Source organism: Triturus cristatus, chromosome 4_1 (genome assembly GCF_964204655.1).
Source record: "Triturus cristatus chromosome 4_1, aTriCri1.1, whole genome shotgun sequence".
Lineage (NCBI taxonomy): Eukaryota > Metazoa > Chordata > Amphibia > Caudata > Salamandridae > Triturus > Triturus cristatus.
The window spans coordinates 1,168,515,364-1,168,533,572 of NC_140585.1; the positions used below are offsets into that span (position 1 = coordinate 1,168,515,364).

The window sequence follows — 18,209 nt, forward strand, 5'->3', positions numbered from 1 at the left end:
CCCTTGTGCCCCCCCAACGCTTTATGTATACATGCATGTAACCCATGCATTTCCCCTCCATGGCCTGTCAACCATGATGCTTATGCTATAACGTGGCCTGCCATCATCCAGTCTCCCATGAGAGAAACGACAAATCTGCATTGAGGCCTACACGTTTTGCATCATGTTTTCTTGCACTTGTGTCATTTTCATGAAAGCCCGTTTTTGTGGCTCAGCCAGAGCCAAAAGAGGTTTCAGGCCTCAGACGCTCTGAGAGCTGCAGCTGCGTATCCTTGGCCTTGCACACTTGGGCCTCAGCCAAAGGGGCCCTGATCGAGGTGCCGAGACAGTATTGAGCACGGTTATCTGCTTACTCCTGAAACCACATTCCTGCCTGGAGAAGGAGGAATAAACATAACCCATCTGCAAAGGAGAAAGCCTAGCCTTTCTGTCTCTTTTTGTGTGATTGCAAAGCTCACGTCAGTGAAAAGCCCATAGCCCCCATGTAAGGCCTACGCAGTAAATGAAGAAATAGATGCCACATTGGCTCTTGGTGATGGGCAACCTATGTCACAAATCAGTCCTTGCTCCAGACTTTAGATATCAGATAATACAAGATGTGCTGGTCGTCCTGACACTGAAGGCCTCTCTTCCAGACTCCCCGACTGCACAAGCAGCCTTCCCCCAGTCACACGTCAATTACACGTCATGCTCGAGTTGAGCACAAGTAAGGCAAAGTTCCAGTAAAGTTCCAGCTGATCACGCAACCCCCCCAGGTATCCACCCACCTATGACATTCACCAATGATCATCACGTGGACGCCCACATGGACGCCCACCTTCACGCCTACTTACACGCCCACATGCTCTTATCTCATTCTCTCTTGCTCCGCCTGAAGCACTCCTGATGTATAATATCAAATGTATATATACTGTACTCTGTGAATAAAGTTTGAGAATATCCTGAGAATTATTGAGAAATCCCAGACCCGTCCTGATCCCTTGTGGTGATGGAACTATTCTCCCTATAACTCGAGTTATTGGAATAAAGCCCTTTTGAACCTGATACCACAGACTCAGCCTCTTGCTTTATGCATGATCATATTGATATTATAGAAATTCTGAGCGCGTAATACTTTATTTACGACACTTCTAGAACAGGCATCACCAACATTTTCTGTAGTGATAGCTACTTCTGATCGGTGAAAATCACTGTGAGCTACTGAAGGCCAAATAACTCACGTATTGTTATCAGACACCCTCACACCCACCTCCATTCACTTTAACCCTAACATCCATAGAACTAGAGACTATGATTTGAACAAAATACTTCCACTAGGAGCACTATGAAAGGACTGCCATGTGTCTCAGGAAAAGTGTGTTGTTTGGGGATGTATGAACATGTGTGTGCCCGAATGAAATAAATGTGTATGGGTGACTGAGAGCCTGTGACGTATGTACTTGTGGCACTGGAAAACCTTTCATCATATGTGGCACCATTACATGTATAATACAAACATATACCCATTTTTTAAATGGTAGAAATTTTAAGTGCAGAAAACGTTCTGCAAAATGTTTCATGATATGGAACATTTTTCTACACATTTAATTTCTCCCACTGCCTGTATTTTTCAGTTATAAATATGGCGCGATGTCTACCACCCACTGGGAGCAAGATACCTGCTGTGTGTAAAGGCAACACTTTGAAATGGGAGAACATTTTAATGAAGATTTAACTTAAACATTAAGGTCATTTTCATGTTAATATTCTACCATTTTAAAGCATTCATAAACAAAGTATTGTTCTCACACTCCAATAATGTGCCCTGGGTTATAAATCTGACTCCAGCACTGCTCATTATCAGGCCCTGCTGTCTGCAGCCTGAAGGTGATAATGTGAAATAAACACAGCCTTCCCTTAACTTTAAAAGAAAAAATGTCACACTGTGCTTATGAAAAAAAATTGCATTTAAGGCTGTGAGATACTCTGAAGAGGTCAACGAGCTACTGGTAGCTTGCAAGCAAATGGTTGGAGACACCTGCTCTAGAAGATCTGTTTCCACCCAATAGGATCAGTGTCTAGGACAAGTAGGAAGGAGTGTTGTGATGGAGCACTTTGTGGGTCATACAAGCAATTTTCAGATGAATTCTGACCTCAAATGGTATCCTTTTCAGTGATTGAAGGTCGGGGTGATATGAGCACTTTTCTTTGATCCAGTGATGAGCCTAGCTGCTGCATTTAGTATAGAATTCAACTGTGCAAGTGAGGTTTTTGGGAGGACCACCAATGTAGTACAACCGTAGTTTAATTTCGATACCACAAGAGCTTGAACTGCCATTGTGAGGACTGCTGCGGGCAGGAAAGGTGTTAGTTTCCTAAGAGTATGCAACTGATGGTTAGCTCCTCTACTGATGGTGCTGATGTGTTTTTGCATGGAGAGGTCTGTGTCCACGGTTATACCTAGGGATTTGGCAGAGTCAATGATGTGTGGGGTACCAGATAGGGCAGTGCGAAAAGGGAAATAGTCTTGACGTTAGTGGTGGTGGGTGGTGTGCGATCAGTAAGAATTCAGTTTTAAGGGCAGTGAGTATGAGGTGATTATGGGTCAGCCATAGTTGTGTTTTAATCAAGGAGTTGTTGAGGATATAGATGTCCTTGGGGAAGTTGATTTTCATGTAGAGTTGTGTGTCGTCAGCATACATGTGGTAGGAGATGTGGGAAAGTTTGAGAATTTCAGTGAGGAGCTCTGTGTATAGGTTAAACAATCTTGGGGAGAGAATAGAGCTTTGGGGAATGCTCAGCGACAGTGGAGACTGGTCGGAAAGAGTGTGATTGATTAGGATTCATTGATATCTGTTATGTAGAAAGGAGGAGAACCATTTCAGCATGGTGCCCGAGAGGCCCATCCTGTGTTGAAGAAGGTATAGAAGGGTAGCAGGGTTGATAGTGTCGAAGACTGCTGACAGGTCCAGTAGGATTAGGAGGCAAAATTAATTCTGGTCGAGTTAGCGTAGGGCATCGTCGGCGCTGTGGACCATGGCGGTTTCCGTGCCATGAACCAAGCGGAAGCCAGATTGACAGTTGGAATTGCTCTATATGATTGTGAAGCTGTAGAAGCACACATTATTTCTAAGAGTTTGGCCAAAGTAGGGATGTTTCAGATAGGGTGGTAATTGTTGGGGTCGGAATGGTCGGAGTTGTTGTTTTTAGGATAGGGGTAATCTGACAGCTTTTGAGGCAGTCAAGTAAGGAGCCTTGGGTGAGTGAAGCATTGATTATCATAGTCCATAGTGGGAGTAGGAGGTGAATGGACTTATTTAGAAGTTTGGAGGGGAAAGTTTAAGTGGTTGGAGCATCTCAGAGAAGACAATAGATTTAGGGTGCCATTTTCATCGAGGGTTTTGAAGCTAGACCGGCTGGTGTTATATATGGGTGAAATGGGGGGATTTCTCGGGCATGAATCATAATCAGAAGAGGGGTTTGTGTGGAAGTAGTTTAGTAGTGTTCTCAATATTGTTAGTGATTTGCATGGTTTTCTCAGAAAAAAGAGGCCAAGGTTTTGCAGTTAGGTAATATTTTGTTGCCTGCGGAAGTGGAATTGCTTTTGCAGGTCACTTGGTTTTTGATGATTTCGAAGAGTTTTTTTGGTCACTTATCTGCAGAGTCTAGTTGATTTTGGAAGAAAGCCGCTTTGGAGTACTTAATGCGCCTATTGTAGGTGCTGCGTCTTTGATGTAGATGTTTGAGGTTGGTTGGGGAGGGGGTATGTCTCCATGCAATTTCTGTGAGTCTGAGGTGTCAGCCCTCTTCATAAAGGTTAGAGTTAAACCAGGGCTGGATCTTTTGGATAGTATTCTTTTAAGTTGTTTGGGGGCAAGGGTGTCCATAATTTTGGACATGGAGTTGATCAGTGAGGCCATGGACATCGTTCATGGAGGAGGGTAGTAGCAGGTTGTCGTTTCTAAGAGTTGATATAGTGTGTGAGTTTATGTTGCAGATGTCTCGGACCCAGTGTTTGGCTTTCATTGGTTGGCCTTTGGAAGTTATTGCCTTTTTTTTAGGAAGAAGGTGATGCAGTGTGGTCAGTACAATCACAGGGGAGAATAGATTCAATTTGCATGGTGTTGTCTTCTGCAATGATTAAGTCTAGATGGCATCTTTCTTAGGGGTCAGGCTGTTGCAGGACTGGATAAGGTTGAGGTTCTGGAAGAAAGATTTGTAACTGTTCATGAGAGGGTCATTCGAATTGGTCCACTGAATAATGAAATTGCCAAGGAAAATGTGGTTGTTATGCTCTTCATTGTTAGCAGAGATAGTCTCCATGATCTGTTTGATGAACCTGAGGCTTTCTCCAGGAGGGTGATAAAACGTGTGGAGGGAGCACCTTGAGTTGTTAGTGGAAGTGATGTCGATCCTGAGGCATTTGCAGGAGGTCAGAGACATAGTTTGTGATTGTTTCATAGAATGAGGATCTGTAAATACTGGCTAGGCCATCTCCTGTGTGTCCTGAACACTCTAGTCTAATGATGTCATGACTCGGGTGGACTAGCGTATCCAGAATAGGAGTAGAGGATTCATTCAACCAGGTTTTGGAGCGTATGAGGATGTCTAGATCCTGGTTAAGAATAAGTTCAGGAATGTCAGACACATGTTTCACGGCTGAGCGGCAGTTAAGTAACGTGCATTTCAGGGTTGTTTTGGAGATAGCCAAGGACATCTGTGAGATGGGAACTTGTGTGAGGATAGTTTTATTAATAAACCTAGTGCTGTGGTGGGATGTCCTGATAAAGTGAGTGATAATAGCCTTGCTTTTTGTTCCGAGAAGAGTGTGAATAGCCGGTACAAGGTTATGGGTGTCAAGGAGGGAAAGTATTTTGTCGCTTGATAGCTGTCTGACTGACCTATTAGGTCGAGAGGAGTAGCCAAGGTTGGATGTGAATCTCCAGCGAGGGTGTCAATTCTCTGTGTAAGCAGGGATAGTGTCAGAGTGGTATTTGAAGATTAGGGAGTTGTTAGTCTGGAGGTGAGTTAGGTGTAAGGAACCACTTGAGGTCAAGGTTGGAGGTGATACAAATTATTTGAGAATGACAGCCCAAATCAATTGCAGTTCATTCAAACTTTATAGTGTTGATCTTTGAGTCAGTGAAGAGGTTTGTAAGAGGTTCTTGGTTAGGGAGGCACTGGAGTGTAGAGGAATAGAGGTTGGGGGAGCTGGCAGTGGTACGGATCATTGTCAGAGGCTTGGTAGTGGTTGGTTGAGAGGGGGTGGAGGATGAGTTGGTCCTGTTGATGGGTGTGTTGGAGTGGGGGCTCTAAAGGGATACAAGATGGTGCTGTCGGACTGGTTTAGAAGCAAGGTAGCGTAGTTGTCGTCAGGGAAAGGGGTGTGTTGGACAGCAGTAGTGTCCGTGGATAGGTGGGTGACCACCCAGGAAGAGCAGTGGGAATGGAGAGAAAGAAATGTGAAGGAAACAAGGTTACCATAAGGGGAGGAGTCTGAGGGGAGTAGAGAGGGCGCAGGCAGGGGAGTGGCTGTGTCAAGTTTGTTCTTCAGGTAGGATAAGAGATCGCTGAAGAGTTCCAGATTGTCAGCTCAAGATTGAATGGGTATGGTGCCATTGTTATAGATGTAATGTAAATGGTGGCATTACCATTGTATAGTGTGGAGGGTACAATAGTAATTTTGTGGCCATGTGGGATTTTCTTGATGGTGGCATTGAGAGAAGAAGAGAGGACTTTCCTCCATTTTGCAAACCGACTGGTTGAGAAGATGTGGTCATTCAGTAGGCAAACCCTTGGTGTGGCGAAAGTAGGAGTCGTGATACGTCTTTCTTTCTTAAGGTTGAAGAATTTATGTTTGAGATTTCCCATGCCATTTTTGGATAGGTTGGGAGGGTAGTTAATTAAAAATCTCCAGAAGGGGATAGTAGGGCGTTCAGCTTTTCAGCAGTGGCAGGATACATGCTGGGTGGAGGGAGCAGGAGAAAAATGGGGAGACTAGATAAGGACCTCTAAAGGAGGTACATCTTCAGGGAGCAGGAGTGTACAATGTTGCTAAAAAGGCTGGGTAGATTATTAAATGTTTCTGGGACTAATCAGAATAGACTGAAATGCCCTGTGCTCTACTTTTAGACCAGTGGTGTAGTAGGAACAAAGTCCCTACTACATGCATGTATAAAGGATGAGATTATGAAATACACTGTAAGAATATTGCAGTAACAGTGTAGAAGTAGGCGAAATAAGCCTCTTGGTGGGAATAAACACTGGGGGGGGGGGGGGGGGGGGTAGACATACAGAAGAAGAGGGAAGAAGCGGGTCATGCATCAGCTTACAATGCAGTCAGAAATGGGGCATAACAACATAATATCAGTTACAAGACCACGTCAAAGATTGCAGTAAGTTCAATTCAAAGGGTATATTCTAAAGTGCCTTGCACAACTGATGTTCACTGATCAGACATCATGATTGTGAGACTAGTAGTGTGACCAATTCATGGGGTCAGAGAAGCACCACTACACCATGAGCAACACATAAACAAAACAAACAAGCACATACAGGCACATAACATAGAAACAAGCACAATTTTGATTTTGCGATTCTTACCGAAAAGAGAGCAAGGACATTTGGGTTGATGAAACTGACAGATTATTCGCAAAAGGAGCAACTGCTGCAGCAAGAGCCCAATACTGTGTGGCTGCCATTAGTATGTCATTGGTGAAGAAGTATTGTCTGTGGGAGGGTAAGGGTCATTAGGGAACGAATAATGAGATGGGCCATGTTTCAGATAGAGGTGAAAATAAACCAAGGCTTCCTTCTAAGATGGCCGCCTCATTATTAGTTTCCAGACGAAGGATCTCAGGCAGAGGAGAGTCCGCCTTCTGTTTCTGGTTTTGGGTAGGACAGAGTCTTATGTGTCTTTTTAGTTTCTGGGCATCATTGTAATTAGGGTAAAAAGGTAGACCTCCTTCAAGTGTTAGTAGGCAAGTAAAAAAGTGTCCTCTTTCACTTTTTGCAGTCACAAACTCTACAAACAAATAAAAGCCAAGCAAGGATTTCCTCCATTTTGTGAGAGGAAAGGGTAATAGTGGGAGATGATCAGGCCAAGATGGATGGGGGGGGGTATGTGCAGAGGCAGGTTAGACAGCACTAAACCCACCTCATCTTGAGCAGAAACCAAAGTTTAGAGTCATAGTATAATATCCATGGGGCTCCTAAGGGTGAAAACCGCTAAAGTGTTCATGGGTGACCAGGCAAAACCGGAGATTTGACTGCAGCTTTCTTTTCTTTTCTTGCTTGGATTTTGCAGAGAGTCAATAGAGATCCATTCTTTATGCTGGTGTTTCTTGTGATCCAGTACCTCCTGGCAGGTTGATGTCACTGTTTCTTTGATCTTCTCCCACTGGCTTTCTACTAGGTCTCTGACATCTTCTAGTCCTTGCAGGACTTGAAACGTGTTACTGAGGGTGAGTGAGTATTCACTCCATTTTTGTGCATTTTTTAGGAGGGTGGTGTTATAGTGCTGGTGTTGGTTCCATTAATGCTTTCTTCAGCTTTAACTTTAGCCTTGGCAATGATAAGGTGATGGTCTGCTCCTCTCATCGCTCTCACATCTTGCAGGGACCTTCAGAACTTCTTGGCAATGCAGACTCCGCCATGGCCGGTCCCAAGCCAACTGCGAAAGGAGGAGGGTTTTGCGTGGCATAGCTACCCCACCATGTGAAAAAATCCTAGCTACATAAACGTCAACCAAAAGACATCGCAGAATTGGGATTGAGGAATCCTCTTCACTGAGAGCTATGATACCTTGTGGTGAAAGCTAGAGATCCCTGGAAGCCACAAATCCGATCCACCTGCTTTAGACCAAGACCATCACCATCGGGACATGGAACTTGCAGTCCATGTATGAGACAGGTAAGACTCAAGTGACAGCAGAGATGACAAAATACAACCTTGCCCTGCTTGGCATCAGTGAGACCAGATGGACACAGTCCAGACAGAAAAGACTGGATTTAGGAGGAATGCTTTTGTACTCTGGACACTATGAAGAGAATTCCCCACATACGCAGGGAGTAACACCTGATTAGTAAGATCTGATTGGATGGAAAGCCCATGGTCCCAGAATCGTCACAGAACCTTCAGAACAAAGAAAAAGAGGATCAACATGAATGTTATCCAGTGCTACACACCTACAAATGAAAGTAAAGAAGAGGAAAAAGAACAATTTTACAATAGACTCAAGTCCATCCTGGAGAAATGCCTTAAGAGAGACATCATGATGCTGACTGAGGACCTCAGTGCTAAATTTGGAAGCAACAACACGGGGTACGAAGAAGTCATGAGCAACCATGGACTTGGTTCCATGAACGAGAATGGTGAAAGGCTCGCAGATCTCTGTGCTTTGAACACTCTTGTAATGGGTGTAGTGAAGTCCCACACAAAAGAATACACAAGGCAACATGGGGTAATAGAAGATGGGGCAATGTAATTGTTTTATACAGGGTGTCTTTACCAAGCAGTGAAAGGTGGAGTCTCTATCAGGGAATACATCTTCCTGGAATTCTTTAAGGATTCTTCCTAAATTATTTTCCATGAAGCTGAAATTATTTCTAAGGATGCCTAGTCCCAAGTACCTAAACCTCTCCAATTGCATCAGGAAGGGACTTTAAACAAATATGCTAGGTTTCAACTCCATATCTGGAAAAAGGTCAACACAATCAAGTATCTGGAATCCAGAACATGTCCCAAGTATCTTAATTGTAACTAATAACCTATTAATGGAGGTGTTGTGGATATCTACATATCAAAGTAAATCATCAGTAAACAGGAATATACAATCATACCATTCACTGGTTCACTTGATATCGCTCACTAAGTTGCTGTGGCTCCTCTGCTAAGGCGGAGGAGCGTTGTCCCACTGCTCTGCGAGCAGTTTAAAAAGGAAATATAAAATGATAACGCAATGTTATGTCATTTTATTTTTCTGTTCCTGCTTAGGTGCGGGTGGCCGGGGCAGGGCTGGGCTGGCCAGAGCAGGGGCCAGGGGGTGAAGTGGTAAGCAAACTCTAAGTGTTCATGGCCAGACCATCATGCACACTTTCCATGTTCTCCACCAGCTGTATTGCACAGCCTCAGGGAAGGAAGATCAAGCTCCAGCCTGAAGGCCATCATGGTCCTATGTGCCCTTGGACATACATAAGTATGAGATGAACTCCTGTGCTATGTCTGTTTCAGTTTCCCCCACAAGACTCTACAGATTCCGTATCCCAAACAAGAAGCGACCCACTCATCTCCCACATAGTCAAGCTATCAGTTTTCCTGTCTTGATTAGGAGAGAACAAACTTGAGGCCTGATTTAGTGTTTGGTGGACAAGGCACCTTGTCCGTGAAACCCTTGATCAGACCACTTTGTTTTGAGTCAGGCAGCTGGCCACTTTCCAGGTGGCATTGCTCTGCTGGCTCTGCCATCGGAAAACTTATGGACAGTCTGATGAAGTAGGGGCCATTGGAGTAAGGGCATCAGACTGCCTGCTCTCCTTAGAAATGATGGTTTGATGTTCTCTTTTTTGCTGTGCATCACCACCAGCTAAAACCTGGCAGTCAGCAGTCAGTCACCTATGGTGTGCAGGTCATTCGTTTTGAAAAATTAATTCCTGTTTTGGAGGGTTGTTTCTGAAATTCAAAAAGGTTTGGTGCGCAGCTGCCTAAAAGATGGAAGCTGCACACCAAACTTTCGGTTCCTTCACTGAAACTGTCATGGTGGTAGCTACTGTGAACTCACAGAGATCACTGCCGGGCCTGCGGTGATCTCAAAATATGGCTTGTCCACCACCCAGGTGGACTGAGTAAAGACCAAGATGGGCTAAATTAAATTTGTGTTTCCCAATAAGTGAATTATTCACATAACTAAATATGTTGGCCATGCCCCAAAACCTAGATAAACATGGACTTTAAATTAAGAGTGCCTAGTGCACATCTTTTTTTTAAAATTTGTTTTTATTGGCATTTCGTAATAAGTAAACAAACATTAATACAAAGTGCAGTACAATACTTGCTTGTGGGCTAGCCGGCCTGATCGGGGTACAGTGATACAACAATATGACATGAGTGTACATCCACTGCTCCTTAATTAGGCTATGGTTAAACAGTTAATACGCTATCTCTAGGCATGTGGGTCCCCACAGGGTGCTTTTTACTTGCAACAATTATTAATGCCGTACACATCTCCTTAGTAATGACATCAAGGGTCATTCGCAGTTACAGTGCTCAGCCAACTCACAAAAGGCTCCCAAATATCTCGCGGGCGAGACTTCGTCGGTAGTAGTTCTCATAGCACGCCAGTTGGGCCCTACAGTATGCCACACTCTTGACCCACTCCCCCATTGTCGGGGGGAATGCTGTGCACATCTTGGAATGAACTAGTTTACATGTTTCAAGTTAACCAAAGTTAGCTCATATCTTTGATCCGTGCACCCCGCTATTAAATATCCAGGAGCATATTTATGAGGGGCATTGCATCACCCTTGCACCACGCAATGTGGTGCAGGCCCGACACAAGCCCAAAATACGATTTATTCATGGCCCTGAGTGGCTCAATAAATATGGAGCAATGCAATGCAGCACAAATTGCTGCGCTTCATTACACTGCCCCGGGAAAATGTTCTGTGGGTATTATGTGGGTGTTCCATCGCAACTCCCAAGGTTTTTGATGCACTCTCACATTTGCCAAACGTGAAAGACCTGGGAATGCACAAAAAAGATACTCCTTCCCAGGGGAGATGTAACGAGGAGAAATATCTTTATTTCTCCTTGTTACTTCCTCTTTCTATGTGTGCTGCATTCTGCATTCACCTTTCTTTCTCTGTCTCTATATCTCTTTTCACTGTTTCACTCTCCCTGACTCTTGTTCTCTCTCTCATATTTTCTCAGCACCCTCTCTCTCTCTCAAATGGCTAGAAACAATTTGATCTCCAGTGTGTACCCTAAAAATGCATCCTTTGAACGAATATAACCGCCACCTGCCTAGTTGTTGTCATTGCCTCACCTACCCTCTCGCCCACACAAACTCACTCACTCACCACTCACTCACTCACCACTCACTCACTCACTCACTCACTCACTCACTCACTCACTCACTCACTCACTCACTCACTCACTCACTCACTCACTCACTCACTCACTCACTCACTTTCACTCAGTCATTCACTAAGTCAGTCAGTCACTTAGTCAGTCACTGACTCACTCACTGACTCACTGACTCACTGACTCACTCACTGACTCACTCACTCACTCACTCACTCACTCACTCACTCACTCACTCACTCACTCACTCACTCACTCACTCACTCACTCACTCACTCTTATCTTCAGCAAAGGGTGTAAAATGTACATCAGTTGTGTGAACAAACCAATGCATAACCACTCTGTTCCCGTTGCATTGACTCTAGCTCTACACAATGATAGCCCCTCTGTTTTTCCTCTAGTGCCGGTAGCAGCTCCCAGTAGGATTGTGAGTATGGAAGAGACAGATCTGAAGAAGGTGTTGAAAGCGCTAAGCAGATGCTGTGGTAAGAAGGGACACTCATTGTTTGTATTTTTCTAGAGCTACGTAGAGATCATAGTGACCCAAACAATTGTTAAAGTCCAGGAGAACAAAGATAATTGATTTAAGGAATACAGATATGTTGTTTCTCACATGCAACTTGCTGACCATGACTCCACAGAAGTGTTGTCTCTTCATGTAGGGCCAGCAGGGAACACCATGAGTATTTTATTTCCACTATCAAAACGGTTCCTGGTCAGCTTTTTCAAGGGTGTTCTTCAATAGTCAGAGTGCCTGTTTAGCTTTCACCTTGATGGCTTCAGCTCTACAGCCTGTAACGTTCAGATTTCAGCCCCATATCTGTCTGTTGCTCTCGATTGTAGTGTGGGCCTTCCTTTATTCATCCAGCTACTGTCTGTTTGTCCGCGGTTGTTGCCAAAAATTGCTTTGCACATACCTTTCCTTCTACCACCCCCACCATGGAATGCATGTTAAGTCACCGACTAAAGTCCTTATTAAATCCCATGCAAGAGATTTGCCAATCTGTCAACTCCCATGAGCAAGAACACAGGAGATTCCTGTTATGGGTCACAGTGGCGAGCAGACAAGTGATTAAGTAGGTGGGGTAGGAAGTACTATTGGGCACTGATCACCTATCAACTCTGTAAAGTAGGGGGTTTAAGGGTGATAAGGGAGAAGAAGCTGATTGCACTTTAGAGGGGTGGAAAAAAGAAAGACTGCAAAGGGGGGAAACCCATTTATCGGTTTTGAGTAAAGTAAGGGCTTTGGAGCACCTGAGGATGTGAAAGAAAAGCTACTCGCACTCTCAAGATGTCTGAACTCTTCCTCGACAGTGAGGAGCTTGTTATCCCACCCCAGAGGTGTGGCTACCTAAGAGCTACACACCCATGGGAAAACTGGTTTGAGAATAGGTTATCCCTCTCTCTCCCTGTCTCCAACTTGTCTACAGGAACAGAAGGCATCCTGCTTGGTTTGTTGTCACAGGCGGCGCAGAGGGCCACAAAGTGGCACATTTTTACAAGTTGCTTAACTTTGAAAGTGTCTGTTAGAACTGGGGGTCTCTAGTTGGCAGAGGTAGGTGCCTTTAAACAAATAGGGACCCTTGCTTCTAGTCAGGGTAAGGGGGTGCACTCCTAAAATAACCCCTGCTCACCCCCTGGGTAGCTTGGCACGAGCAGACAGGCTTATCTCAGAGGCAGTGTGTAAAGCATTTGTGAACACATACAGTAACCCAGTGACAACACTACAGATGGACACCACACAAGTTGTAGTATAACAATAAGTATTTTTATATAGACTTAACACAAGACCACAAACGTCAAAAATCCACAATACTGTACTTTAAAAATGGTAGAAATAGCTTAGTTCTCTTAAGATGGTAAATGCAACACTTTAAGTTCAATGTACCTTTAGATGCGTAACGCTATACAACGAAAGTGTTGCAGGGAAGGTGATGCGTCGGTTCCTTACACGCAAGAACGGTGATGTGTCGGGACCCTGCTGATGCGTAGTTGATGCGTCGGTTCTTGGCGTGGGGAGGTGATGCGTCAGTTTCTTACTGTGCTTCCATGGCAATGAGGCCCGCAACGCTGTGATGCGATGAAGATCCGGTGCAATGAAACAAAATGGCATCTTCTCCTTGATGCGGCACGATGCGAGCACGCCCGACGGCTGTGCGGCGACTCAAGGATTCTTCTGAGCCGTGACAGGCCCTGCGACACGCTTCCCGGTGATGCGGCGGCGTCTGATGCGACTCGATCCTCTTCTCCGGCGATGCGAGGCGCATCGGCAATGCTGCGACAACTGCAGCGGCGACACGCTTTCCCAGCGATGCGACGCCAGCGGCTGCGGCAGTGACACGCTTCTCTGATGATGCGGTGGTGCCTCTTTTCGGTCGATGCGCTTTCGCACTGTGAAGCGACAGCGGCAGTTCGGCGACACGCTTCTTCTACGTGCGTCACGCTTCCAGCTCCTTACGACACGCAGTCCCTCAGAAAGCCCAACACAACTGCAGGCACTTCCAAAGAACTCTTGGGGAGCTGGTGGGTGAAGTATGTTGCCCCTGAGACTTCAGCAGGAGGCAAGCTCTATCTCAAGCCCATGGAGATACTTCACAAGTTGAATGAAAGTAGCACAAAGTCCTTTCTCCTCTCTTTGGCAGTCAGGCAACGACTGCAGGCCAAATCCCTCACGCGTAGGGATAGTCTCTCCTCATTCTCTCTGGTTCTTCTCCTCAGCAAAGGTTTCTTCTTGTTTCCCAAAAGTGATCTAAAGTTCTGGGGTCTGGGTCCCCCTTTTTATACACAGTTTCTCTTTGTTCTCTGAAGGCAGAGAGGCCTTTGCCTAGTCCAAACCAGTTCTGGTCAGTCCTGGAGCACTCTCTTTACATGACTCCGTCTTTCCTTTCTCAGTGCAGGGCACTGGACATCAGACGCACCACAGGAGGTGGAGCCAGCATTGTGGAGGGAAGGCACAGCCCTATTCAGGTCCCAGGTGCAACTCCTCCCTCTCATCTACATGCAGATCTCTCTATTCAGCCCTGTGCTGACTCACCCTGTCTCCTGGAATCTCCCAGCCTCTGTCACTCAAACTTCAGACAAGGAACACACAACCTAGCAGAGGCAGGCTTGGATAGTTAGACAAGAAAATACCCACTTTCTAAAAGTGGTATTTTCAAAAACAGAATGTTAAAACCAACTTTACTAAAAGATGCATTTTAGCATTCAGGCATACTAAACTCGAATTTCTACCTATTTCCCTGAGTCAGTTAGGATTATAAGATGTAATGATCAAACTGCCCATTCTGGCCTATGGGGAACAGGTAGCATTGCAATAGTGAAAAATAAAAATGGCTGTAATTCACTACTTGGACATGCCACACACATCAGGGCTTGTCCTACCTTTTACCTACAATGCACCCTACCCTTGGGCCTACCATAGGAGTGACTATTATGCAGAAAAGGGAAGGTTCAGGGACTGGCATGTGGGTGCACTTGTCCATCAACATGGCGGTACCAGACTGCACATAGGCTCTGCAATGGCAGACCTGAGACACACTTTTACAGGCTGCTCCTGTGGGTGGCACAACCAGTGCTGCAAGCCCACCAGCAGCATTTGGTTTACAATCCCTAGGCACACTCAGTGCACTGTACTAGGGTCTGACAAGTAAACCAAATCAGCTAATCATGGAATCACTAATCCATACATCAATTTTCCATAGGGAGCACTTGTACTGTGGCACTGGACAGCAGTGGCACAATGCCCAAAGCATCTATAACCAGCAAAATCACATGAGGCAACAGCAAAAAATGGAAGGGAGACCTACACTAAGGTGCCAGGTCTAACAGTGACATAAATCTCAACTTAGGCATTAATTGGATTTAATGGCATGATTAATTTGATACATTACAGTACCCAGTTAGGTAGTACCATTCAGAAGTAAGCCAGGCTGGGATGCCAGCCTACCAACCCTGTGTTAGCCAATGGGTCTACTAACTTTTCTTAGCAAAAAAACAAATTTAGGGGTTTGGCTGCTAAGACATATATAAACCTAAATGCCTATCTTAATAATATTGTTATCTGCCATAGGGCTCTATATGCCTTCCTTAGGGGAGACTTATATATACTGTCAAGGAAAGGGGTGGCTGTGCCCTTAATGGTAACATCAATGTCAAACTTGAAATTCAAACACTGCCTTTACAGTCTGCCGAGGCAGTCTTGGAGTCATATTGCACTTTGTCAGACACAGGGTGGTACAAAGAGTTCTGCTGGCCTGGGTGGACACTCTGCTTTACATGCCCTTGGTAACCTGGGTACCATATGTTAGGGTCTTATAGTAAGCCAGTATTTGCCAACTGGGGCTATCCAAATCGAAATACCTTTTATAATGGGTCAGAACACTGGCACTGAGGTTTGGACAGCAAGCCTCATTGCACTCTCAAAGTCGAAAAGCCAGCAGCTAGTAGTCCAAATGGGGGCAAAAAGTGGGGTGAAATTTGAAAAAAGCCTGTTTCCTTACACTGATCCTTAGACATTCTCCCAAACTAAGGGTATACACCTCTCTGCACTTGATAGAGTTAGGCTAAGCAGGCACTGAATCAAAGGCTGCAGGCATGGGTCTATTGTAGGGGTGGGCATAACTGGCAGAGTTTTACTCTGCAGAATTCAGCGGAGTTACATGAAAACTCAGTGAGATTCCACTAACCAATGTTCTTCTGCTTCTTCTCTAACCTCTTCAGTGCGTGTGTTGGCCAATAGCCAACACCTGCACTCCCTCCCCAGTGTGTCTGTCAGCCATTGGCCGACACTGAGGCTGTAAATAAAGGCCACTCTGGTGTGCTGCACCAGAGGGAGTCATTTGTTGCTTTATAAGCCCAGGGTGCTCGGAAAGAGCTTTGTGAGCAGCCTGAGTGCTTTTTTTACTTTTAGTGTAATGACGATCAGCACTCCGGGCAAGCTCACATCATTACACTAAAGTGAAGGTAACCGAGCCGATGGGTTAATTTTACTTTCCCTGCGTTAGTGCTCGGGGAGATATCTCATTCCAGAGCACTGATTGGGGTGGGAGAGGTATCACTGGACAGGGGAGAATCCCCCCTTTCCAATGATATCTCTGCCCAGTGGACACCCACATGGGGATCGCCACAGGAAAGTAATCCCCAAATAGGGATTAAACAACTAGACACCAGGGATGTTGGGGGAGTGGCCCCTTGGGCTAAGGCTTATGTTCCCCCATCCCTACCATACATCAGTCTATCTGCCCCCCCTGGGGGTTTGAAGGGGGTAATCACTCCCAATCTGCCTCCCTCACCAGGGAGGCAGAAAGCCCACTAGAAACCAGGGCTTGATAAAAAAATATATATCTAGGGGTGGGGGCTGCCCATCATGGGCACGGACAAGCCCCCACCATCAGTAAAATATGCAGGCAGTCTTTCTGCCTCCCCTGGGGTTGTAGATGGGGGTGATTACCCCCAATCTGCCCCCCCGGGACCAGAAAGCCACTAGACACCGGGGACATAAAAAAAATTGGGTTTAGGCTGCCTATTATGGGATTGGCCATGCCCCTACCCCCCAAAAAAGAACATGCTAGCAATCTTTCTGCCCCCCGGGGGGCAGATGGGGATAATTACCCCAATAGGCCCCTGGGGGGCAGAAAGCCCACTAGACGCCAGGGACATATAAATAAAAAATATAGAAGTGGAGGCAGCCCACTTTGGGCATGACCATGCCTACACCCCAGAAAAATGAGCTGACAGTCCTTCTGCCCCCCCCCCCCCCCCCCCCCCGGGTGGTGGATGGGGATGGACCCCATTCTGCCTGACAGGGGGGCAGAAAGACAACTAGACACCTGGGACTGCATTTATTCAGTATTTGGTTGGGGTGGGAATAGCCCCCCTGGGCATTGGCCCGTGCTCTTCCCCACTCCTCGGTCCAATATACTTTGTGCTCAACTGGGAAGTTAGATAGGGGTCTTCACCCCCAATCTGCCCCACCACCTGGGGGTGGGGGGAAGCTCACTGAACACCAGCAATGTCAAAACCTCATCAAAACAAACAGAAGGAGAGGGCAGATAAGTTTGTCCCAACTGAAGAGGTTGCCCCAAATCTTCACCCGGGAGGTAGTAAATCCATCGGACACCAGGGACTTTGCCTTCAGGCGAAATAAAGTGGTGCAGGTGTTGCATTCTGCATTGGCCACAACCCCATCTCAAAAGGGACAAACCAGTCTTCCTGCCGCCCACCTGGGGCAGAAAGATGGTTTGCCCCTAATTTTCCGGGGGGGGGTGGGGTGCAGAAAGCCTACTGTATGGCAGGAATACATTTTTTTAGTATAATATTGGGGTGTTTATTTTGGGTGTTGTGTTTACATAAGGGCCAGGAGAGTGTGGTGAAATCCCAATATCGTCCCACTTGCAAAGGTGGATGGCTTCACTTTTTGGGCCTGCGAAGGCTGCCACCTGGAAAAACCTTCCAGACCCTGACACCCGGGAGAGTCCAGGGTGGTGTGCTTCGTGTGGATCCCACGAAATATTCTTACCTACAATGCCCTGCAAACCTCAAACTTTGACTAAAAACAGACATTTTCCTCACATTTCTGTGTGGAAAACATCTGGAATATGTGGTGAGCCACATATTTCCTAGCACCCTGAGTTCCCACTTGTCTCCTAATAAGAACGGTACCCCACTTGTTTGGTTGGGCCAAGAAACCATGACACAAAAGGCCCTAAAGCTCTATGTGGAGAGATCAATAATAGGGATAGGTGCGGGATTTGGGGCCGTGCTCAGCCACCATTCATGGAAACTTACCACCTGCAGATATTTTTGAAAACTATACAACCTTAGGGTTCCATGGTGGTGAGCCTTGCGTGGATCCCATGGGTTTTCTTACCCACAATGCCATGCAACCCTTAAAATGTGCCTGAAGTCACAAATTTTCCTTACATTTCTGTGATGGAAACTTCCAGAATCCGCAGGATCCACAAAATTCCTACCACGCAGCATTGCCCCACTTGTGTTGATAAAGGTGATGTGCCACTTGTATGGTTAGGCCTAGTGCCCATAACAGAAACGGATTAAGCCGAAGTCACAGGGAGTCTCCTCGCAAGGGCTCCCATTGACCTTGGGTTGCCACCCATTTTTCACTCTATTTATTTCATCACATGGGTTGGTCT

The 18,209-nt window shown here is 45.8% G+C and overlaps 1 protein-coding gene across 1 annotated transcript in view; it reads left to right on the forward strand.

The window, feature by feature from the left end:
• Positions 1-18,209, forward strand: part of LOC146856273 (uncharacterized) — a 267,800-nt gene that overhangs the window by 160,516 nt on the left and 89,075 nt on the right. Inside the window, exon 5 of the mRNA XM_085654369.1 lies at positions 11,460-11,543. Coding sequence (XP_085510495.1) covers positions 11,460-11,543 — 84 coding nt within the window. The remainder of the gene's footprint in view (positions 1-11,459; positions 11,544-18,209) is intronic.